Source organism: Cygnus atratus, chromosome 7 (genome assembly GCF_013377495.2).
Source record: "Cygnus atratus isolate AKBS03 ecotype Queensland, Australia chromosome 7, CAtr_DNAZoo_HiC_assembly, whole genome shotgun sequence".
NCBI lineage: Eukaryota > Metazoa > Chordata > Aves > Anseriformes > Anatidae > Cygnus > Cygnus atratus.
Genome location: NC_066368.1, coordinates 2,952,153 through 2,977,574, shown reverse-complemented (window position 1 = coordinate 2,977,574; position 25,422 = coordinate 2,952,153). Strand labels below are relative to the sequence as shown.

At 45.9% G+C, this 25,422-nt stretch overlaps 2 protein-coding genes across 9 annotated transcripts in view; one reads left to right on the top strand and one right to left on the bottom strand.

Annotated features, from left to right (window-relative positions):
* INSYN2A (inhibitory synaptic factor 2A) overlaps positions 1-17,214 on the bottom strand; it is a 43,073-nt gene extending 25,859 nt beyond the window's left edge. The window contains exons 1-2 of one of the 5 annotated variants that reach the window (XM_035547640.2): positions 16,930-17,214; positions 1,622-2,723 (exon numbers count right to left, since the gene is read on the bottom strand). In XM_035547640.2, coding sequence (XP_035403533.1) covers positions 1,622-2,718 — 1,097 coding nt within the window. In that variant the 5' untranslated portion in view covers positions 2,719-2,723; positions 16,930-17,214. Of the gene's footprint in view, positions 1-1,621; positions 3,087-14,133; positions 15,678-16,929 lie in introns of those variants that run through there. The other 4 variants (XM_050712020.1, XR_004778791.2, XR_004778792.2 and 1 more) reach the window with 4 other exon arrangements.
* Positions 1-25,422, top strand: part of DOCK1 (dedicator of cytokinesis 1) — a 284,156-nt gene that overhangs the window by 117,544 nt on the left and 141,190 nt on the right. The window lies entirely within an intron of this gene.

The window sequence follows — 25,422 nt, the reverse complement described above, 5'->3', positions numbered from 1 at the left end:
AAAGCATGAGTAACCACTGACAGGTTGGGCAAGACCTCTTGTGCTGAGGGCATGGGTACCCTCCTAATATCGGATACATTAAATGGGTTTTATTTAAACATTGCCCTTACATAAGCGAGGGTAATAAAAATAAGCATTTGTGGACCTATTGCTCCAGTGTCTGGGAAAAGAGAAAAAATGGGCATGAAAGTATATGGAGGAAAGGCTGTTGTATATAGCAGATGACTTTGTTGGGTAGGTGTAAGTGTTTCGTACACACAGGGTTCTAGATGATCAGCTGATGAGTTAGGACAACAAAATAATTTTCTGTATTTTGTGACTTGACAAGTAGCATGCCACTTCTCCGATTCTCGTATAGCTTCTGTAAGTTAATAGAGTCAGAGGAATACTTTTTCTGAGTAGTTATTAAAAAAAATAAATCTGAAAGTGTGTTGCTTTCAGCTAGGTCAAGAAGCTTCCCGGTCTAAAGAGCCAGGTATTGACAGATTATTTAAAATAATAATAATCATCATCATCATCTTAGCTCTTGGACAATTTTGTCAACACAACCTTAGCATTTTTAGTTTGTTCTACAGTTGGTTATAGTATTTCTACTGGAAAACATTTTGAGATCATAGGGTTAACAAGATATTTTCCACATTCCTAGAGAAGAATTAGATTACAAACCTCAGATGTACCTTTTTGACTGAAATTAAAGCACAGACTGCCTTAAGTAGCAACAGCCACAGGTTTCTGCTTTTAAACTCTAGATTTCTTCTGATTAATTATGACTTAATTAACAAACAGTGCATATACATTGCAAAGGGTAATAATTGAATAAATATTAGCAAACAAGTCTGAAGAATGTTTGAGGTAAAGCAAGAGACAGGCTGGAGTCTCTTGATAAGGACTAAATGCTGTGCAGTGTTACAGTAAGCATTACGTGTAATGCACTAAAGGTTGATTTGTTTAGCCCTAAGTTATATAACTTAAAACTTCTTCCTTTGTGCCCGAGAGTTTGTCACGTATAGAATAGTACAGATGCTACAAAGAAGACTTGATACTCAAAGTTTTCATTTCATTTTCTTAAAAATTCAGAAGGCTGAAAGCAAAGCAAACAAAATCCATATGCAACTAATGGAATTAAATCAAGAGTTATATCCCTTTATCTTAAAACCTAAGTCTCTCACACAAGACCTTTCCTCCTGTCCTTCATGCTACGTGAGGTACTGTGGTAAATTCGAGCTGCTGATGTACGAGCACTCCTAGTAATCCTGTTTTAGGAGGGGCTTCTGTGCACATTAGAAAGCTGCAGTAGCTTGGTGCCAGTCTGGGCACAAATTCATTACGGCTCTGCATATTTTGAGTAGAAAAGCTACTACAGGTCTTTCAGTAAACAACTACCTAATTACGTTCTGGTGGGACGTGCAGGTAGCAGATCTGCTAATACCCTTGATGGTTTCTCCGGGACTCCTAAAGCAGCAAAACCACGTACACGTAAGAAATAACACAAAGTGTATCTCGGTGCTCTGCAGGAGGGCAGGCCTGCTGATGCAAATTCACACGAGCAAATTCTGGGGCAGGGCTTACTTAAGAAAGGCATATAAAACAGCTTATACTTGTTTAAAAAGCTTGTACTCACCCTTCTCTGTGAGCTTCTCCTTTCTCTAGCTCCTGTATAACACCCAACAACACCTTTATGGTTTCCTGACTGGAGCTGATCAAATTTTCCATCATCTGAAGCTGCGCTTTCAAGTCCACAACTTCGGTGTGAGGCACGATTTGCTGGCATTCCTCGCTCAGGGCGACGGCGGCCTGGCAGGGCTGCGCGCCCTCCATGGGCGACACGTCGACCTGGAGGCTCCGCTCGTGACACTCGCTGGCTCGGCACTGGGCCTGCAGCGGGCAGGCGGGCGCGTCCCCGGCCTGCGGCTGGACGCCATTCAGGTGCACGGTCCTCTTTCTGTCCTCCTCGCCCGCCGGGCACAGCGACCAGTCGGGCTCGGCCGCGAGGTGAGGCAGCTCGGGCTGCGAGGCGTCCGCGCCGCCCGCCGGTAGGTAAACGGTGGCCACCTCCGTTTTAAACACCCTCCCGTGGAGGGGCTGGCCGGGCTCCTCGCTCCCCGGCTCCGGCTTGGCCGCGTTGTGGAGGGGGCAGCCGGGCAGCTCGGCGCCCTGCCAGGCCCCCGCGCACGCCCGCTCGCCCACGTGGGAGATGAACTCGGCCGTCTGCAGGCTGCCGGCCTTCCTGCCCCACTGGCCCTCCTCCCCCGAGCTCCTGCCCTCCTTGTCCTTGAGGTCTATGAGAAACCCGTTGTTCTCGCCCTTGAAGGTGTCACCGGTGGAGGCGCTCTTGATGATATTCCCTTTTTTGCGGTCCAGAGGAAAGGTCTGGTAACACTTCTTGAGGTCCGGGGAGGTCTGCACCCCCGTGCTCTTGGTGACGTTGGGGATGGACCTGCGGGCGGGCACCGTCATGTACTTGCGGTACGCCGTTTTGTAGGAGACGGCCTTCGCTTCTCGCTTGTCGCTGTCCTGGCTGCCGGAGAGCTGCTTGTCCCGCTGCTCGTTCTGGGCCTCGCAGATATCCTTGAATCTCACCTGCAGGGCTTTGTTGCGCTTCTTGATCTGCCGGTTGGGATCCAGTGCATATTTCATCTCCAGAGCAAGCGAAGCTGCTGGCTCAACTTCGCTTTCCGAGGCGGTAAGTAAGCATTTGCTGGGCTCCTTACTCACCATGATGCCTGCATTCAAAAACAGTTCAAAAAGCCCGTGTTATAACAGAACTACTGGTTTTTCCCACTAGTTTTTCCCCAAACTTTTAGTATCTGAGCTAATTTCCTGTGTGCTCTGACTGAACGGGCTGGCGCTCACAACCTTTTGGCTGGATTCTCTTAATTAACTCATAATCCTTGGTATTAGGTATTAGATGGTAGTCTTTCGCTAGAAAATAGCGCCTTTATCTTGCCGTGCTTTGTGAGATTGGTTAAAACCTGCTCTCGGGGGGGTGGGAGCAGGCTGTGACCTCTGCAGGGTGACAAAACCAGCTGCTAGGGGGGCGAAACCCCATTTTTGTGGCACCCAGGGGGGTTTTCCTGACCCTGTTTCAGGGGCAGGCACCGCGGCTGTCGTGGGGCTGGCTCCCCACACAGGCTGTGCTGCACGGGAACCCAGGCGCTCAGGAAGCGGATTATTTGAATTTACGTCACAGTTAATAAAATGTACAGGAAAAAATAACTTTAAAAAGTCTGTTTGTACAGATAGGGAGAAGTCTGCAGCACTGTACCCTTAACTCTCTTTTAATGCAAATGTTGGTGGCAAGAAATATCAAACCGGCATTATTTTTCTACAGCGTGCCTGCTTAGAAAACATGACTCCTGTGTAATATAGTCTGCGTCCTTGCACAAGATTTATCTAATTTCTCACTGCAGATGTCAGTATCTGGATTTTTTTTTGAAATCTACCTCATAGCTAAACGTAAAATCTGGATATAGATGAATTTTTAGCAACCCGTTGGTACTGCTGTGTGCATAAAGTTTATGGTCTTTGAAAGTTTCTGGAAGAAGTCAGCAGTGCGTAAATTAGTTTTGCTTCAGATGCAAAACAACCCATCCTTTACTAGAAGCACAATATACCTTTATAACAGAGCTTCTTATCCCAAAGTATCCTAAAGTACTGAAAAAAAAGAAAGAAAAACAACGAAAACTGTGATGAGTCAGAGCAATGACTTAATCTGCTATTGAAATATGAGCACCTCCTCAAGGATGAAAAGATGCCAACTGCTTAGCACCGAGCAAGGAAAAAAAAAAGCAGCTCTATCTCCGTACAGATCATGTGGGATCTGGAGTAACTGGATGGCTAAGACCTCATTTTTACACTTCATTTGAAGTTGTCATTTTTAGTCTCCTATTGCGCAAATTCCTCCCTAATGCTGAGATTTACTGAATTACCGAATTCTTACTTAATCCGGGTATTCTGCGTGTATCTCCTATTTAAACACGGCTGTACCTTCAGCGGGACTCAGAGTACAAGGTATAATGAGTAAAGGGACTTCCAGGTATGGCATTTGGAATACATTTTTGATAAAAATTCTCCCATTAATAAAAAATCTGAAACTCTTGAAGACTTACGTGCCACTATTGGGTATGTTTTATAACATCAACTCAGTGGTACAAATGAATACTTACGACTAGGCTGTATTTAGTTTTAATTTAATAAAAGATAATAAGTTAGATTAAATGGGAAATTGAATGTTTACAGTTTTCAAAAAAGTAATTATAACCCTAGGAAATACAAACACATGCAAGTGTGTGGCAGACAACCTGTACACTGCAAAGCTGGGCTTCTGCTTTATCTAACAGCTTTCAAAAATCTCTTGCAAATGTGTCATTACTTAAACTTTTATCATATTATACTTCCCCATTTCAGCTAGTTGTTTGCAAATTGCTGGAAGTATCCTGTCTAGTTTACTTTTTTCTATTTAATCATCTGTCACGTTCAGGTAGCGGTGATGAGAAGCAGTTGTTTTAGAAGGGGAAGTTCCTATGTGAACCTGCATGATGCAGAAGAAAGGCTGTAAAGAGGAGAAGAAGGGAGAAGATTCAGGAGAAAAAAAATCAAATAATGGGATCTTAGATTGCTAGATACTAGTTTTCAATTGAGTATGTACATATAAACAGAGTGCATGATAGCATGATAGTGTGACCAAGCCCCTCTCATTATGGGGAAAAAGATTGTAAAAGGAGCTGCTGAAAGGAAGCCTAAAGATAAAAGTGAAGCTGAATGTTATGTCACAGCGATCTCTTCTACTTTGTGCTTGTGTGCGTAAGCTCAGCTCTCTGTATGCCTGTAAGACATGACGTGCAGAGAACTTTTTTCAGAAAAAAAAAAAGTGAACTAAATAGGAACATTACAAAGTTTTTGTTCCAATTAAAAACCTGAATAAGGGGTCAGTTGTGCTGTGTGTAGAACACTAGTATCCTACGCTGGCTGTTTGGGGCTGTCTTTTAATTGTATCACTTGCAGAGTGAAGTTACGCCTGTGAGACACATCCTGTGTACAGAATCCCATTTGTTCGCAGCTTCCAGAAGCAGTGCTGGTAGAAAATGCATCCAACTGTATAAAGGTGGAATTTTAGAACACTTTGGATAACGAAGCGCTTTGTAGGATACAAACCTGTGCATCCGTCAGCCTGCCATGTGACAGACATACACTGCACGTGGATAAAATACGTTGTAAAAACTAGTGTCAAAACAAAAAAGCACTTCCATAAATATAAAGCTATTGGAAGCAAGTCTTTCTTAACTTCCATATATCCGATAAGTCAATGAGTTTGCCAAAAAAAAAAAAAAAAAAGAATACAGTAACACAACATCCATTGTATCCTGTATTTTCAAATCTGCTCATCTGAGTTCCTGCACTATTAGGGAATTTTACCAGATATGGTATGTTGCATTAGAAAGATGTGAAACACCTGAAATACTGGAATTATTTCTGAAAAGAGGATGCATTTTTACCCGTAAAAGAGGCTCACAGAAGTTGGTTGTTAGATCTGGAAGTCACTTACTGCAAACATCTCTTAGGATACCTTAGAGTCGTCAACGTTCCTGGAAGAGTCAGTTTTCTGGCACTTTATTTGACAGTAGGATCCACTAGCATACAATGTATGCTAATATTGGCTCGATACATTATTAGAATACATCCAAACAACCTCAATTTTCAGATTATTTGGGATACTGCATTATCCCATAATCTTTGGGAATGCCGCATCACTGGGTCTGTTTGGAATGACTTAATTGGCAGAATTGTGTTATCTCCATAAATGTTATTAATGGAGCCGCTAACCCAGATGAAACCAGGAGCCTGGTGATATTCTACAGAATAGAAATAGATAAATGCAGCACTCTATTCAGTGTTGCAGTTAATTTTAAGTGTGTCTGTAATAGCCAAAAATTGATTCTTCAAAAATGCTCGTCTCCCTTTCCCAATTGCACAGGCCTGATTAATTTAGTTAATCTAGAGTTTTCTGTTCCCTCTGGTAGCTTGGACTAATAATCTTATCAATAGCTGTGACTAAGAATGACAACCACCAACAGAACGAGAGCTGATTTTTTGGGAAGATTTACTCAGTTCTCAGCATGTCCAAGGAGAACTGGATGCGCATGCTGGAAAGCAGAATGGTTGAGCCAAGAGTTGATTTAGAGTTATATGAACTTTCCTGTGTTAAATACTTTTTTATTTCGTTTCATTTATGTTTCAGACAAGGCGTTGACCGCAATTTTGGTTTATAGACACTACAATGTGCTCTTCTGGGAGTGCTGTTTAACCATCTCACCTGTATTTGAGCTCAGTTGGTGCTAGAGGTCTACTCTCTTTCCATTAAGCCTAGTGCCAAAATTCATACTGATTTCATGGGGAACAGGAGCATGCCATGGGCACAGCCTGCACCTGGACAGGTAAACTGGAAAAGGAAACCTCATTGTCACTTGTTTCCATTTCCCAAACTATCTATCTGTAATCCTGCTGCTTGTTACTCAACTGCTGTGTTTCCTGCAATACAAGGGAAGACTGGCATACGTAAAATGTGCGACTGTAAAATATGATACACGCTGCATGGGTTTTGGATACGTTAAGAAAACTACTGAGATGGAGATAATTTGCTTGAGCACTACAAACCTTATGGCTTCCCCTGTCACAGGGCTAGTAAAGGCTTGGGATCTGAATTTCAGTTGCAGATGCCAACAGAGAGAACACATCGAAACTTTTTGTCTGTGGTTACTCTAAACAAACCCTGATTGTCTGACATGATTTGCTAAGCTAAATATTTAATGATCACAGAGCTTATTTTTCAGTTTTTAGCCTTGATTTGTTTATAAACTCCTGGCTGATTAAACTTAAGCAGTGTTCCCTTAAGTTTGAATATGGAAATTAGCTGTTCAATAATAATAAAGTGATGCACAGAGAAGCATTAAGTTGGTAGAAAATCTTGTAGTTAAGCCACGGAAAGCACCTTTTTTATTATTTCAGGTTCTCAGGAGCATGTTTTATTCAATTTCATAAAAGCCTCCCGTTCAATTCTTCATTCTCATTGACACTGCCCAGATTTCTTTCTCTCGGTTCAGAAGTGGCGCCGGGCATGGCCAGGAAGGAGACCTGCCTTACCTGGTTCGTGCCCTTACGAGGGACAGTCCTGGTTAAGTCTGTGTCGGTAGGTAAACCACAAGTACATCTTCACAGGACTTCACTGTCCCCTTTCCCAAACTCCTCAAAGTCACTGCACTACCCAGGGAATTAAGCTGCCGGATTTCTCTATTGATTTTTTTTAATGATGGAAAAGGAGACTTGTAACTTACCTCGTAATTTAAATTTGATTTCTGTCAGTTTGACACAGAAATGTATTCAAAGTGTAAATGTGCTAACAAACAGCACGGACTACGTGCAACTTCCCAAGTTCCGCATGCAGACAAAAGGCCCAGATCCCAGCCTGTGCACTTTCAGGCCCAGGAAGGGCATTGGAGATGTAGCTGTAAACTTCTGGGCATGTATTAAGAGCACAAAGGAAAAATAACGCGAGGGATTGCAAACGATTGGACTGCACTGTGTGAAGGAGAGCCCACTGGTGAAACGTATCGTCAGGCTTCTGAAGGCTATACGTCCTCATTAGAATCCTGCTCTAGATACTGTTCTTATGCATCTAAACATTATCGTAACGTTTAATGTATATTTGTTTTTCAGAAAGTATTTTATGTCCATAAGTTGCCTTTTAAGTGCATGCGTAGCCTGTAGTCTATTTCTACCAATAAAAATAGACATTTGAAAGAAACTGGGATTCACTTCCTAGAAATGAATAGAAGATGGAAGCCTGTTCTAGGTAAATTTGAAATATACTACCATGTAGCCCAGTGACAGCAAGTTGAGAATATTCTACGTGCAATCTAAATATTTTTCTTAATTTTGAATTAAATAGATTTTTTCCCTCGCTTTCAGACAATCTTTCAGCTTTTTGAGGGGTGTTTTCAGTCTTTTAGAAGGAATCCAATTGTTAGATTAACTGGCCATTTTATCATACAAACTTAACAATCATGTAGATAATGTCCTAAAGATTAATGAGTAAAGCCCAGTAAACAAAACTGGACTGATAAAAAAGAAATTCATTGGAAATTAATAATGATCTTAGTCAGTTATTAGTTGTTGCAGACACTTGTCCTATGTTACAAATGTGTATAGAGTTTTAATACTCAGATATGAGGATGAAATCTGGCCTCTAGCTACATTTAAGGTATGCCCCATTTTTGTGGTTTAGAAAGTCCAGATGGTCGTTAGGGGAGGAAATACTGCGTGTAGTGACACACCGAACTGACGTGTAGACCACTCTGTCTTCCTTTTTTCAGAATTGTTCATGTAGAATAATAAAGTTAGCAGTGCTGGTAAATGTCAAACTATTTTTTCTTTTTAAATCTGTTCTGAAACCCTTAGGCGTTGAACTTGAATTTTCTCCCTTGAACTTCCTTATTTATTGCTCAATACCGAATTCATTCTTATTGCTGCATTTATGGATTCTGTATTTTATCAAGCAGAGGGCGAACTGCCGTAGCCTTATAATCTCCCTGCTTTGAGAAGTTTGCACCACTTCCATGCACTACAGGGCGCTGCTACCATTTGCCCAACTCAGTGCTTTGCAGCCTGTGCTCTGGAGACGCTTTGCTTTTGTTTCACCTGCGTTATTGCTGTGTCTGCCAGAAAAGAAAGCTCACGTATGCTCCCTAGCAAACGTGGTTAGCAGATGGGGAAGGGTTGTTCTGTCTTCCTGAGAAGAATGTACAGGTTCCACAGACAAAAACAAAGTTGAAACCCTGCTGACTTGAAACTGATGTTTCACTTTTCAGGAACTTTCTCCTGTGAAAACAGCTTTGGGATGCATTATTTGGAAATAATGCATTGTGCTGTAAACTACAAATGTTCGTTAGAGTCGTGATGCTCAGCAGTACGATTTCCAAAAACGGTCGGGCAGTTGGACAGGATGGTCCTGGAAAGTCTGCTCCAACAGAACTGTTCTGTCTATCGATCAGCTAGTTGCAGTGATGACACAGGAGGGATTCTTAATTGCCCTAAAGTCTTCCTTCGGAATAAGTATGATGTGTGGCATTTGATTTTCTTTTTTCCTTTTCTTCCCCCCCCATTGGTAGGCTCTGTACGAATGATATATAAAAGTCATATCCCAGCTAATGGCTCAGGTGGTCAATAAATGCCTTTAAATGCTCTTGCGAGCTTTAGCTTTACAGCTGAGTGGCTGGAAATAAAATATATGATTTAATAAGCCTGTGGACTTTTAGATAGAGAAGTTACATATTGCAGGATAAACTGTTTAAAACTTCCTTACGATACAGAACAGTTTACCTGAATACACAAATGATACGTGTTATCTTCTACATGTTTGACGTCTGCTGTGTGTTCTGAACAAGAATTTGTAATAAGCCCTAGGTTTGGGTGCTTCCTGTATTGGTGCACGCATAAGATCAAAAGGTGGCGATAAAATCCGGTACAATAAGGGTTACTTTTCCCCTAAAATGTTTGTGCAACTAATATTAATGCTAGTAAGAGATCTGCACTTACATAATATAGACCCTTGTGGCCTGAGTTAATAACGATTTCCTTCATATTGGAACAAATACAATGTCAGAAATCTTGCCTGCCAATTCACAGCATTCAGAGGGTTGACACAATATGAAACACTTGCTAGAATGTACTATGTCACAGTACTATTACAAGAATTATGCTCACTTTTAATGTATTATGCAGCTATTGCTGCTATAAAAATCTGAGTAAAGGTTTATTAGCATTATTTTGCACAGATTTACATGGCAACTCTTTCAGTGTTACAGCTGATACTTGTAGTGGAAGGATGTTGCTGAGGATGTGTTGCTAGGAGAATCGCAAATAGCTCTGCTTATACTCTACTGTCTTCCAGGAGCCCAAAAGCCAGCCTACTTTCACTGGAAGCCTTTTGTCATTTTTATGGCACTTTCTCTTAAATAATTAAAGCAGCAAGCTTAAAAACGAGAACTTAAGGACAGTTCTTAATCTGCGTTATTTTTAATACTAACCTTTAATTGTTCTCAATAAACAACAGTAGTTTTTGTGGGTGTTTAGAGGGGGGAAAAAAAAAAGTATCAAATGATGACAAGGAAACCAGTTCTGTTCAGCTTGTCTTTTTGCATCCTAGCTTTCCAAGTGGTGGGTAGGGTGCAGACAGGGAAGGTTAGAGAAGCAGGTTCCAGCCCCCTGCTTGAGCCTTACAGCTTTACTTTTGCTGTGGAGGCACCGGAAGGCACCGCGGCGCTGGGCTTGGGTGCAGGGCAGGGTATGCAGATATAGCCACGCCGTATGGGAAACTGGGTTTGGAGCCTGTGCTCGAGCGCTCACAAACGGGAGGTGACAGCCAGGAACGACTTCCCGAGGTCAGCGGTTGTAAGGCATCAGAGCGCCGTCGGCTCTTCCCAGCTGCATCACGGTTACATGCACACAGGCGTCAGGAGGGCGTGACGTGGTGCTGAAGAACGCACTTGGGTAATTTAGGGCCCAAACTGGACAATTTAGCAGGATATTAATTGCCGAATAGCATCGGCGTAGGAGATTTGTGTTGGAACTCCAGCACTGCCACTGGGAAATAAACCCTGTGTGATTTTCACCCTCTTGAGGAGGACATCTGTGAACAGTTTTAATCTCCAGCAGGTTCTGGCTCTGTTGTGGTTGCAGATCGCCAGCGTGCAGCGAGACCTGAGCCTGCTGGTGTTGGGGAGATAGGAGAGGGGTGCACACATCAGTCTGACCTCTGCAACAGCGAAGGATGGTACAAAACTGAACGTTGGTTACCTACGAGTGACATTTAATTGCTGTACCGCGAGTGAGAAATATTCCCAAATGTTGCAGAAATTCCTTCCTAAGAGCTGGTTCTACAATGCTGTTGAAATAACGTGAAGGAAGAGCCAAATTCTGGTGTGGGGTGAAGTTGTCTGTAATGCAGACATCTGTGCAAAAGCCCCAAACCTCAAATCCCGAGGTCTCAGCTTCTCCTCAAATGTGAGCAATGTGGGACGAGGCTTGGAGCTGCTGAGCACCCAGGTGAAAGTGCTTGTTCCAGGTCACCAGGGAAAGCGTTTTTGGTTCAGTACAGGAAGAACTGCGTGCGGGACGAAGGGGAAAGCGATGAGAGCGTGCGTGGGTGGCACGGAGATGGGAACTGAACTGCTTCTAGGTTTTGTGACCCTGGGAGGCGACACGGAGGAAGATCTCCACACACACTTGGTGTTGTCAGTGGGTTATTTGTGGCATGGACGATCAGGAAGCACATTACAACAATCATTAGAGATCTTCTTAGGGATATTTATATGGCCCTTTTGTCAGTCTGAGTTATGTACTCTGCTTATCTGAAACTGTAGGACTGTGGCTGAGAAGTCCCCTATTATTAATCGGAATTGCCTGAATACCGCTCTAGGCACCAGAATTGCCTCCTAGTCAGATAATTTGCATCATTTTTATTGTGGCTTTGTGTGTTTTTATACTCGCACAAAGTGCGAATGCAAGATATAACACATTTTTCTCACCAGCCTGCTCAGCTAGGGCTACCTAAAATACACAGATTCATCCTGAATGGAGGAAGTTAGGCCCAGCCCGTGGAAGGGATCAGTGTTATCGGTGTTAGCAGGCAGTTCAGGCGTCATTTCTCGCTGAATTCCTCTCTTCAGCACTGGGATGTTTTGTCTGTCCCTTTGTCAGCTCCTGAGAGATACTGCAGCATTTTATTTGCTGATGGCTTTGATACACAAAAATGTATTAAACCGATCCACAATTTAAATGTCTGCACTTGCAGCTATCTCCTCCTCCATTTCTGATTGCATTTGCAAGAGAGAATAATGAATGTAACAACAAAATGGGCATGAACAACCAATTACTAATGATATGAAGGAGAGATTGGATTTGCTGTAAATGTTGTTTCTTATGCCTATGGAAGTGTCCAAATGTTATTGATTTGACTAAATTCTCTTCTTCCTCCTTTTCCCAAGGAGAGCAGAAGCAGCTAACAAGACCCAAACCACTTTCCACGTTGCTAACTTCACAGTGCAGTCCCGAAACTACACACCTGCTTAAGCAGTTTTATATCAGGCACAAGTAGTTTTATATCAGGCGTTACACAGCCTCTTTGCCCATTTCTAAAAAGGCACATACGCCATGGTTCGTGTGCCTGGGGCTTCTTCGGGCTCTGTAACTTGCAGCAGCTTTGATCTCCCTGACTCGTTCACAAGCAGCAGCACTGCAGCTCTGGCGTGAGCGTTCACTGCTGTGAATTTTTGGGCAGCACAAAGCAGCTCCGTGCTCTTGCCATGCTCGGGGTACCCCCAAACCACCCCAGCACCCAACCTGAGGACGGTTCGGGTATGTCCCCCCAAGCTGCGGTCGCAGTGGTGGGCTCTCACACCTGCCTTTTGTGTCTCACCGAACTCCAGCACGACTTCTGAGTCCCGCTGCCGTGGAAGTGGGCTGTGTTTTACCTGCGTACGTCTCATAAGTCAGGGCAAAACTGGGTCTAACTACACGATGACAGTTTTTATTGGAAGCTGTGCTGGATGTTTTTGGGAGTACAACACAGGTTTTACTGCCATGGCTTGTTTCAGAGGACTGTCTCTTGTATGACTGAATTACCGACTAGGTGTCTGCGTTTTTCCTGGAGGTTAAAAAAATGAAGAGGTGAGGAAGGGCAGCTATAAAACAAGCAGGGAACGATTTTTTTTTTTTGAAAAGCAAGCACAAACCAAGTAAATCCTCCTTTTTTAGCTGTTGACACTTCCTTGCTCCAGACCATACAGGCTCATCCTCCTTTGCTTTTGTTTTTAAAATAATTTAATTTTGTAACTACGTGGGCGTTGTGCACAAGCATGCTGTAATGCACACAGACAGGCAAAAATAACCTGCACCACTTGCTTCTCTTCCCCATGGATGGCATAGGGTTGGGGTTTTGCCAGTATTCTTTCAGTACAAAAATATAAGGAATCACTGTACCAGGTAAAATGAAAGTAAATACACGTAGAGGAAAAGGTCTTTGGGCTTTTAAAATTAAAAAAAATTAATTATAATAAAAAAATTAATGGCCTCTCTGGAGATGAGTGGAAAACTTCAGCTTTGCATCTGGAGGAGCAGGATGGCCAGGTGGAAATTGGAAATCAGTAAGGGAGGAAGGCATTCTTTGATGCACAGGACTGATGCCAAAATGGGACAATGCAGCTGAGGTAGACAGCACCTATAGGAAAAAAAACTTCATGCAGGACTTCCACAGTGTCCATTTGTTGTAAGAAGTGAGTGTGTGTGCGCCAGGCACTGCAGGTTTTCTTTCTGCAGATTTGGTAAATTCTGTGCAAAAGCTGTGTGCTTCCATGTTCTTAGGACCACTGTCAGACCACATTTTTTTAACCTGTTCAATGAAACTGGTGTTAGAGAACTTCAGAAAGCAAACTGGGGGTGTTTCTGCAGGAAAAGCTAGCGTAAACAAGCCCTTTATTCATGCCTCTTTTAGTCCTCTGTTGAAATGTTTCTTTTTGTGTACTGCTGCCTGATTGCACTGAGAATTAATACCAAAGTCTCATTTCACATAGCAGAAATCCCCGTACAGCCTGCCCCCACTAAGCCATGCAGCTGAATTTCTAACCTAGGTGACCGCAGGTGGGCAACCCTATTACTGGTTACAAATGAACTTCTCCAGCCTGTCCTCTAGTAGCTGCAACATCAGGTATATTTTGCCTTAACGTCTGCCTTTGCGTTTGTGAGATGTTTCACTCACTGTTTCGGTATGGACTGAGTTTGAGGCCAAACGATCAGCGAAGCACGGGGATTTGGGAACTGGGCATGTGGGGGAACTTCTGCACCCCCTGTGAGGACAGAAATCTCCTCCTGTAGAGATAAGTTAAGAGGTTCACGTCTGCATCCAGGTGCTGTAGGACCGAGAGCTCTTCAGACCCAGGGCTTTGAAGTCTACCTGTTTCTCTCAGACTGGGAAAACGGCTCTGACTCCTCTGTACGCTTCTGTATTTAAATCTTGGCTTCGGCTGTGATAACTATCGCTGGAGTAAAATCAGGCCTGCTGTCTTTCTGCCACTAAAGGGGGGAAAATAGGTGAAGAGGAGGACGTGAAAAGCAGCTGTTGGATTACTGAATTATTATTCTTACAACCTGCTATCGTTGCCTGTGAGACTTGTGCTCATGTATATAACTGGTGACTTTTAAGCCGGTGACTTTTAAGGCATGGATCACCCCGATGCTGTACAAATGTGTAGACAAGTTGACCTGCTTTGGAAGTAATAAGGGATCAGCAGAGAGCTATTTCCTGCCTGAACGTGGTAGCATTGTAGTAAATTGACTTCAAAGTGAAGCGCCACTAAAATCAGAGAATGCTCTGATCATATTCTGTGTAGTCAGTAATAATCTGAAACTTAATACCTAATGAGTGGCACCTGTGCATGTTCATAGGTTATACGGTATGTTTCTATGCAGAAGCAAAGCAAACACCACTTTTCAAATGGCTACATAGGAGATACCCCCCCAAATTCACCACACTGAGGTTTTTTGTACTTTAAATGTTTGCAGTCTCCTTTCCCTAAAGCCTATGTAATTTGAAAACTGAGCAAACAAAATAGAAGGCAGTACTGTGCTGTGAAACAGACACAGATTTGTTGCTTACACGTTTTTTTAATACCTCGCACAGATTTTCAGCAGTTCTTTAAATAGTGGCTGTCATAAGGCACAAAATAATACCGCTTTAATCGCTAATTTAAGCGCGCTTTGTATGCGACTCTGTTCTCTAATATTCTAGATTCCCTGTAGTTCCCTCAGGTACGCATGAATTTTGTGACTGTACCTCCGAAGTTCTCCCTGCCCAAGCTGACTCCGCTCGCCTTGAGGTACCACCACAGCTCGGCTGCTTTGCAGAGGCACCCTGACGTCGTAGCACAGGTTTTTGGCAAGCCGGGAGGTTTCGCTGCCTCTCGCTCCGCCACCAGCCGCAGACAGAAGCGGTGTTGCACGGCGTCGTTAAGGTCGCTCTCAATTTCTCCACCCCAGGATAAACACCGCGGTAGAGTTGGTGGTGTGTCCTCCGAGCAGCGAGCAGCGTGTCGCTCAGCCTGGGTTCCCCAGGAAGGCACCGGTGCGTTGTGGTGACCAACAGCGTTCGCTCCCCGGTAGTGCACGTCAGGAGGACGACTCGCTGTGATTTGGCACTCGTGCAGGCTCCTGGGCTTCTCGGCTCCGTTTCCCTTCCTACGTGTTAATCTGCAGGGAACTTAGCTGCTCCTTTCACTCCGAATTCATTACAAAGGCTGCGCATCTACTGTACAAAAATACTGCTGTCGGTGAAATAGTTAACCAGGGAAAAACGCAGCAGTGATCTTATGAGCTACTTGTTCGTGAGCTTAATTAGTGGGAAGGGTGCTGTGAATGTTAAGTGCTGTCCCTCCCGATAAGTCACTAATACTTCGTGGTGCTGCTGCCCAGCTGGCTTTTTGTTTTGTGTGCGTGTGCACATCAATCTGGGGGAAACACACTGATTTCACTCAAGATTACAAGTCTTTTGAGCATCCTGTTAAAAATACACAGAATTAATAATTACGCAGCCCTAAAGAACACATTTTTCATCAAGGGCATCATGACGTCCTCACCAAAAAAAAAAAAAAAAAAAAGAAAAGCTTCTTCAGTGCTTTAGTGTCAGCCTTGAGCAATGAGCTCATTCGGGGAAGACAATACGCTTTAAATGCAACAGCAACTTCAACTCCGGGCAGTAATTTTATTTCATAACTGCTCGTTATAAATATTAGGCTTAGCACGGTGCAGCATCTATTTCTCTTGAAGCCAAGGACTATGTGCCATGGCCGGGCAGAATAAGCCCCTAGGTGCCAAACCAGGGGTATCTGGGCACCGAGACATTTTCATCTGAGCTGCTCGGATGCGTTTCTAACACTAGAAAAAAAGCTGGCTTTGAACTTGAGACTGGTTTTTGTACTTGGAGAGGAGTATTGCTGCCGTACAGGAGGGAAGGCACGGGCATCCTGCTCGAGCACCGCCAGGCTTCACCCCAAAAGTAAGGCGCTGCGCTACTTGTTCTCCATGCTTGACATTTTTCCTGTCGCTCCGTTTGCTTGAAACGTTACATTACATTCGGTACGGGGGGCTAGGATGGTTGCCCGTCATGTGATTTTTAGCTAGTAGTTTTTCATCCGGCAGCTCGATTTTAACCTTGATACACACGGCGTTTGTCAGCACTGTAAATACGAGCGGCAGTCACACCGAGACGCTGAAGCGGAGGGGGTAAATCTCCCGTTTCTATCAGCCCCGACCTGTTACTGTTGGTCTTCTGCAAACACTTTGCTGCCTTTCACAGAAAAATAACGCTTCCCGGAGGCTGCAAGGACAGCTCTTCCTAAACTTCCCCCTCAGCGAACCCCAGGAGTTGATTTTCCCCCCTTGCGGGCTTGCAGCAGCTCAGACCCACAAGGTCAAGCAGGGCGCTCAGCTCCGGGGGGCCAGGGCCCGGGGGGGCACGGCCCAGCCTGGGGGGGCTCTGCCCTCAGCAGGGCGAGCTGGCGGGGCCGAGCCGAGCCCAGCCGGGTGCCCTGAGCCCGGGCAGAGCGGCCCCGGGGTGCGGGGCTGCAGGGGAGGCCGAGCGGTGCCCCCAGCCCCGGCTCCCACCTCAGGGGGGGCAGCCCCTCACCGGGCTCGGGGGGGCTCGGGCACGGCCGGGGGGGGTTCGGGCACGGCGATGGGGGCTCCCCCTGGCACCAAGTCCCTCGGGCGGCCGCCCCGTTGCGTAACGCTGCCGCCCGCCCCCCGCAACTTTCCGCTCCGCCGCGGGGGTCCCCCGGTGGGCAGGGGCCGCGGCTGCCCCCCCCCCCATCAACCCCCCCTTACCTTGCGCGTCCTCACCAGGGCGTGCGGGGCTGCGCGCTCCCTGGGCGCTGCATCGCTCTCCGGGCGGCGAGGCTGCCCCCGGCTTGGAGGCGCCGGGGCCGGGGCCGCCCCGAGCAGCGGGCGGGCTGACGGAGCCGGCCCCTCAGCGGCGGCCGCGGGAGCGCTGGCTGGAGGCAGCAGCCGCCGCCGCCTCCGCGCCTTCCCCCGGCGCCCTCATGGGCTGCGGAGCCCGGCTCGGGGAGCGGGAGGCGCGGGGGGGGCCGCGGGCCGGCTGCCCGCCGCCGGGAACTTGTTGAGCGGGACCCGCGCTGCGCGGGGAGGAGCCGGGGGCCGGGCCGGCGGCGGGGGCCGGGCCGGGGGCGGCCCCGGGCCGAGCTAAGGGGGGGGCGGGCGGAGGGGGCCGCGCTCGGCTGCCGGCACCGGGGGGCGGCCGAAAGCCGCCCGGGTGGGCTCCCGGCGCCCAGCCGCCTCCATCGCGGGGATAAAATGGGAGCGGGGGGCACGGGGAGCGGGCCGCGGGGTGGGCGATGGCGGTAACGTCCTTCCAAGTTCCGTCCCGCCCGCCCTCCGGCCGCGGTGTCGCCCCGCAGGGGCCTCATCGCAGGCAGGGCAGGAGAACAAAGCGCATGTTGCCCTGAAATGGGGCGGGGGCGGGTGAGCGGGGCTGCCCGGCGGGAGGGGGCACGGGGGGGGTTCACCCGCATCGAGAGGCAGTGATCGGCCCCTTCCCCTGGAGGATCCCAGCCCGAGTGCTGCTCAAGAAACGTGTGGTGTTTTGTTTTTTTTTCTTCGTCTGGTTTTTTTTTAACCACCTCCTGAAACTTACTCAGCCCAGTTGCCACCAGATACCCGGCGGTCAGTCCATAGCAGCAGCGGCAGCGATGCTGAGGGCCGTGGGTCCCTGCGGCAGGGCTGCAAACAGCGGTGCCTCCGGACAGCGGGACGAGCTGGACGGGCCCTGGCACAAAACACCCCGCTGCCACCCGGGCCGAGCGTGCACCACGCCATGGCATTGCCACCGCAGGGTGAGACGCCCGAGCTGAGCGCCGAACGAGTCAGCGCATCTCCATCCCCGGCACGGTGCAGCAGCAGCACTGGCTCCGGTCCTGGACAGCTTTCTGGAGTGAATTAGCTGGAGCAGACCGTTGCACCAGCGATCGCACGCTGCTGCTGCTGCTGCTGCGGCTGTGGTGCCTGATTTGTGCCAGCTTTGCTATCTTTACACAGGGCTCTGTTGGTAGAGCCTGGCGCTGGGTGAAGAAATCCTCCCAGACCCGTTCGACATGTAAAGCATCAGTGTGGGAGCACGGAGATGAATTCACAGACATCCTTGACGGTTAAATCGCAGTTTAGCTGTGCAGGACTGGATCAGAGGAATGTTTCACAAAGCAGGCTGTCAGCAGAGGGCAGTTAAGTTGCTCTGCTTGCCTGCTACCTGTCCAGGTGCTCCCCTGGCCCGCAGCCCTCCATCCCTCATCTGTGCAGGCTTACCAGGACCAAGGGCACGCCGTCTGCATCGCCTGCTGCTCCACCCCAGGAGCCGTGCCACAAGGGCACGAGCTGATGGCACGGCTAAGGTTGCAGTTTGGGATCTCTCTGGGTATCTAGAAGAGATGTTTTTCCAAAGAAATAGGTGGGAAGAACTTAAATATAAATTTGCTTGAAAGAACAACAAACACCGTGCTTTTTTTGTTTTCCTGTTCAGCCCAGATTTGCTGTATCCCAGGACCTCTGTGTTGTTTTTTATACCGAAATAAAATCATTCTCGGCTGCAGCCAGTATATAAACATGGGTAAAATGAAATGGTGCGGTGATCACCTTTTAGATAGGTGTGCTAATTTGACAGGAGAAATAGATCACCTGTAGTAGACGCAGTTACTTTTTCACAAGCTGAGCACGTGAACCATGCAAACTGCGTCATGCAACATGCAGACCGCGACTGCTGGAAGGAATCACTCCCGCTGTATAACCTCAGCGACTCGGAAGGAAAAGCCCTCCGACAGAAGCAGCAGTTATAAGAGCTGCTGCTCCAGTTAGTATTTTCTCCATCATCATATTTAGAGGCCCCTGTCTCAGGGCTGATTATTCTTGCACAGCATTATGCATATGCCCCATTTATAAGGCTAGGCAACTCTACAGCGCTTTCCATAGATTCTATGAGAATTAGGAAGGTCTTTCCCGTTGCCCTTCAGATTCCTGCGTGTCCTGCATGTGTGTAAGCACTATTGGTGTAAAGTACTAGTAGCTTGTACACAGGGTTCAGTTACTCATGGTTTGTGAAAAATGACATGATTCCTGATGATCATGCTTCACATCACTGTAAGAGCTTAGAGAAGTAAATACACGGGGGAAATGGAGATGCTTCATCATTCCCTTGCTAATTTTTCAGCCTTTAAAAGATGCCGAGTGCAACTGCCGCAGGTCAAAATTATGGTGGAACAGGGAGAGAAAGCTCTGACCTCAACCTGGTGAGATGCAAAGAGAAAAAAAAAGACAATTTATTATTATTTCTAAAGTACAAATTCATTTTGTTCTAGTGGACTGTCCTATCTTGCCATATCACCTTTTTCTGCTGTTCGGCAGGAAGGAGGGGGTGGCTCTCAGGACTGGTTGTTCCCCCGTCACGTGGGGGTGTGCTGCTGGAGGTCCTGCCTTGGACTTTGGGGGGATGCTGAAGTGGTCAGGCTGTGTTTGGGAGCAGGACAGTACGTATTTAATGGCATCTGTGGACAAGCAACCACTGCAGTAAGGGGGCCTTCTTCCACACCTCCTTCAAAGCGAAATGGGGAGGCATTTGGGGAGGCATATAGGCATATTTAGAAATGCAAGTCTTCCACAAGTTGTTATTGCAGTATTCAAGTTTTGTGGGGTTTTTGTTTCTTTGTTTTTTGCTTGTTTGTTTTTTTTCCCCACTTACATTCAGCTTCTGGAAGAGCGTGAGGACGCAGGGCATGACTGACTGCAATTCTGGTGCGGCACTTGCATGGGGATTTCAGCACATGCCCTCTCGGCTGCCAGCGTTTGGGACACATGCTTCCTGTGCTCGGTACAGCTGCGAGGGTTTTGGCTAGTGGGGATCGTGAGGCTGCTCGCAGCGAGCGTCTCTTGCCTGGGAGAGACGCGTGCGCTCTGAGCAGGTGTTCGCTATGATTACACTCCGCGAGAACGTGCAGGTCCTGCAGAGCAACGCTAAAATGTAAATTTCTGGAACAGTCTACAAAGTTCTTGTCAGTCCTTGAGGAAAGACGCTCAAATCCAGCTCAGGGAAAAGCAAGTGGCAGCCAGAGCTCTACTTCTCTGCCAGGTGTGCCAGCTGACGCCAGCACAGAAGGGATGATAACCCACACCGAAGCCGTTTTCCAAATCAGCATGCAAGCTGGTATTTACACTTAGCCTGGTTTAAAATGTGTGTTGTGCACTGGAACCCAGGCCCAGGAATGAGTTCGGGGTTGTATCAAAAGGGGGAAAGTCAAAGAAAACATGGCACCAAGTGCATGAGTGAATGAGGGGAGGGCAGCAGTGCCGTCCCTGGAGGAGTTAGGGCTACGGGGTAGGGGCGCTGCGCGGCCTGTCTGACACCATTACAGCAGGAACCTGGCCTGCAGGGCTTCCTTCTGCCGCGTTGTCCTCCCAGACCTCTTGTTTCACGTCGCTTTGGTGTCGCGTCGTGTGACGGAAGGTGTCAGTCAGCTTCTGTCCCAGTGAGGCAGCGATGCTTCAGGCGGCCCAGGGGATTTATCCTTCCAGTGGGATGGCTGCTGCTGGAAGGTGTGGGTTTTGTCGTCATTTGTTTCTTTCTTTGTTTACACCTGAATGATTTATGCCTGCCACTTGTTGTAGGTTAAGTGACTTTCTTAGAGGCGGCTAATTTTAGCTCTAACAGTAAATACAGGAGCTCGGTCAAAGGGAATACATAATCAGCCAGGACTGGTCTAATTTATCGCGGGACCTTACTGCCTCCCTTTTAGTTGAAAGGAGAGTGAGATTTACTTGATCGGAGACAGGGAGGCATGAAAAAGGTTGTGCCTTTTCAGTCCGTAGTCACCTGGGACCGGTGCTATCATCCCACCCTTGCTGAAGGCCATTATTTTCATGTTGCTGAGTCTTTGTTCACGTGCCAGAGCCCGTAACTTCCATGCCTGTGTATGATAGCTGTGTCGCTTTCCGTTCGGGATCTGTTATTTATTTATTTATTTACTCCAACCTGCCATGGGAAGAAAAATGGAGGCGCGTTAAATATGCTGCTCTCCTCCAGCTGAGGTGAATGCAAACTTGGCTTGAATTTCAAGCAGGTCCTCCTGCAACCACCCTCAGAGGCACTCCTGGCTTTGAGGGAGGACGTGGCCTGCTTGGCTGCCTGACAAAGGAGGAAGGCCTCGGAGTCACGTAGGGCAAAAATTGGGGAGATTTAATTCAGTGTCTTACTTCACGGTAAGTTTTATTCCATGAGCTTGGACAATTCATTTGAGCTGATGCTTATGTCTGGACTTTATCTATAAAGTGCGAGCAATTGCACATCTGTTAACTTAGAGGAACATTTTGAAGATAAAGGGGATTTAAGATTATGTGTATAGCACCCCTAATACCCGTGTGCAGCTAAAATATTAAACAGCTGATTAAGGGAACTGCTGCTTATGGGTGCTCTGCTCAAAGAAGGAAAATGCTGAGTAACATCATTAGCTGTGCTGATTATTTCTGTACTTCAGTGGAGTGAGTATGGGCAGGATTTGGGCCTCTCTTAATTTCCCTTTCTACACAGCATTGGGAGAAAAATGCAACAACAAATCTTAGCAGCCAAAACCCTGATTTCAAGTTCTGGTTGAACGCTGTCTCGTTAGGAGGCCAAATTGCTGGAGATGTTAGGTCTTCCTTCTTCGTCTGAAGGGTAAGCTAATTGGGGTGGGAGGCTTCTTTTCGTATTTTCACTGTTTCTAGTTGAGAAGTTCCTTTTCGATGTACGGATGTTTTGGGGAGGGGAACTATGATGATTGGAAAGTGGCGGTGGGTTTTCTGTTTGTTTGTTTTGTGTCGGTGAGGATGGAGATCGTGGAACAGTCTCGTGTGGTGTGTACGAGTTGTTGAATCACCTCGTAATAAAGATGTTCTCAACAGATGCAGAATTCTGCACTGGTTAAATTATCGTGCAGTCTGTACGGCTAGGAAATAAATGAGGGTCTGGGAGACTGTGATGTATGATACCCTAAATGGCTGCATTTTGTTCATATTTGAAAGGCAGTTTAGCTTGTCGTCATTACTGATGATTTGTGCTTTTATAGCCCTTCCTTTTGCATTTCAGAAATCCTTTGTGCCCATCTGAATAATAAATCACCATGTTTGATTTCTTCAGTAAGAGCCAATGTGAAATTATATTCTTATTAAGATGTCTTGAGAAACTGTAAGTGTGGGGGAAATTTTCTAAAGGAGTAGATGCCAAGTTGGCTAATATTTTGCTTTGTCTTGTTTATTTTATTATCTTTCCAGATCACAGGGATGTATCTCCAACTGCTTTATGGCAAAGGGAGAAATACCCTGATTAAAAATCAAAAATAAAATATCCAATCATACTTTTGATTGCTTTCAAACAAATGGTTTCAGATTTAAGCACCTAATGAAATCTGGAATGAGCTTGAATTCCAGCTTAGAATTCAAGGTACTGACAAAAGAAAGGCAAATGTAACAAATAATGGGAATACTTTCATCTGCTTCATATTTGCTCTTCGGTGGAGCAATATATTATTTATACAACATTGATTTCATTAGAAGGAGGATTTGATGCAACTTTTCTGTCAAGCTGGAGAACTATTAAATGTTATAAGGTACTGTAAAATCCCAAGCCTTCAGTAAGGTTTTCTTGATTCAAATTTGAAATAGTTCAATATTGCAATAAAGCATAAAAATACAGGCTTTTACATGCTTTTACATATTCCTTTAAAGGTAGAAGCCCACATAGCAGTTCAGTGCTAATGCATAGTACTTAACAGAAAAAACAAGCTACAATAAAATGTGTGAAAAATGAAAATCATACAAAATTAGGCAGGAGAAGTAAAAGTGAAGAGTGCAAATAGTCGAAAGTAAATTGAACGCACCATTTCTGGCGGTTCCATGAGTCTAAAACAAAATTGAGTATTTTGGCCATAATGGTCAGAAATGAACTCTTCAATACAGGTTCCGAAATCTAGATGCAGACACAAAAACCTCAACCATTTTGAGACATGGCAGAGGAATGAGGCCAGTTTCTGGAAACAGAAGTGAAGAGGCAGGCTGCGGTACCAGGGGCACCCCAAGCCTTTAAGCGCATACTCACAGTTAGGAGCTGTGATGCTGTAATTTAATGAGGGGCATCTTGAGAAAAAGGAATGGGAAACTCAGGTCTAGTGGTAAATTATGATGGCCAACACAAATTTAAGAAAGAATGTAATACAGATTGGAAAAAAAAAAAAAGAATTTCACAGCCCATTCTCTACTGTGGGAAGGCAAAACTTCTGTAGGGTCTTGGGCACTGTGGCCTTTCTAGCACGATTTCTTACTACAGAACGAGTAGTTACAGACCAGAGAGCTGTTCAGGATTTTTTTAAACGTGCATTTTTTATCCACTATATATTTCTTACAAACGATAGCTTATACATTCCCATGAATGTATAGCTATTGTTTGTAAGAAATACGTAGTGCCATGCAAGCTACTGTAGGAGCACACAACTTTTCTTTAAAAAACAAAAACCTTTTTTCAATCCAAAAATTACTGGAAACGTCACTTTGTTAATACAGTACCCAATAGAAGCACGTCGCATTTGAAGACTTGAAAGAACTTAGGAAGTTTGTCTGAGCAAAATATTCATACCTATTTTGTCGCTAGTACTAAAGTAAAATATTTACGTAGAAAAATCATACGTTAAGCTTTGAATAGTGCCAGTGCTCCAGCTGAATATTTTTTTTTTAATAAAATAACCTAGGAATGTAAGCGTTAGCAAATAAGGATATGCTAAATTCATGGTTGACTTGCAAAGACTTAATTCTTTTATGTATTAAAACGTATGTGACTAAGTTTTACCTTAAGAAAGGAATATAAGAAGTTATTTTTAAAAGTCTTGAAATCCTACAAGCACAAAATATTTGAATAAGCTGTGTTATGCAGCAGTCTGATTATAAATATGGGAAGCCTAATAATGACATTAACTAAGTTCCTGATTGACAGCAGAGGCCAAGTGAAGTCCTTGTTAATCCCAGCTGTGTGGCTCCTCGTAAGGCAGTACAATAAAATGGCTCTGTCCTTTCTAAAAAGTGATCTCCAGGATCCTCCATTAAAAACCATTACAAGTAGCACCACATTTTGATTTCCTTAAATGTTTAATCGAGTTCAGCGCTGTAAATGTTGATACTCAGAGCAGTAGAGAAGCGTAATTAGCCCGTGCTTTAAATTGGAGGGCGGCAGTCGGTGTGGTGAAGGCCAATAGCTAGCATTGCTCCCAGGGAAGGGGTAGAGACAAACGTGCAAGGGGCAGCAGGAGACGCCCAGCAGCTGAGGCCGGGCTGGAGTTGCGGGCAGAGCTGCACGGAGTTCATCTTTTCAGGCTTTCTCTCTGGGAAGTTGAGATGTGCTGCTTTTCCGCAGCCATCTGGCATGGTTTGGTTTGGAGTCTCTGAGGTTCTGCGTGCCCGAGGAGCAGCGTTTGTGTTTCAGCATGAACAGCTGAGACTGGGAGATGAATTAATTACCATTAAAGGGAATCCTCCTGAAGAGCTGCAGTGCAGTGAGCACAGGTTGCGTGAAGAGTAGCGCTGGCGAAGCTCAGCCACCAAGGTGGGCAAATGCTGTCTTGCTGCTGAAGCCACTGGACTGCAGCCAACAGCCAGAAGATTTTTCATTTTCTTTTAGAGAACTCCGACACAAAAGAATATCAGTGTTAATGTAAGGGTAATTACTCCTCTTTCCCTGTTCTTTACAGAACTCAGTGGAAACAAGGTCACTTGAAATCTCAAGGTCTCCGCTGAAATGTTCTCCTTACGTTTGGAAAATCTCCTTTTTTGTCAAGCTTGTGCAACTGAAGGGATCGACTTTTGGCATTGTGTTTAGCACCTTAGCCTGCTCTGTGAGGCGCTGCCCTCCCGGCAGAGGCTGGGCTGGAGGCTGGAGGCTGGCAGGAGGCGTGCAGGTTACGTGGGTCGTGCTGCGTGCTCTGGAGGGTGGGCTTTGAGAAGGGGTGGGGGTGAGCAGGACCCCCTCGTGGCTTCTTTCAGGAAGTCCCTGGTGGTTATAACTCTGAAATGCCTGAAAACACAGAAAGAGACTTAGCGTTGAGTGTGACTTTTGTAAAACTGGTGATTTTTTTTTTTCTAATATCTGTTCTAACGAGTGATCTTCAAGTTTAGTTATTCTAATTTGTTGTTGGTTGCATGTTGTCCCCAGATGTCCATCCATCCACCAGGCCATCTCGTCCCGGGATTTGTGCAGTCCCCTTCTGAACTTGCTTTTGCTGCTTGCCTCTGCAACTTCCA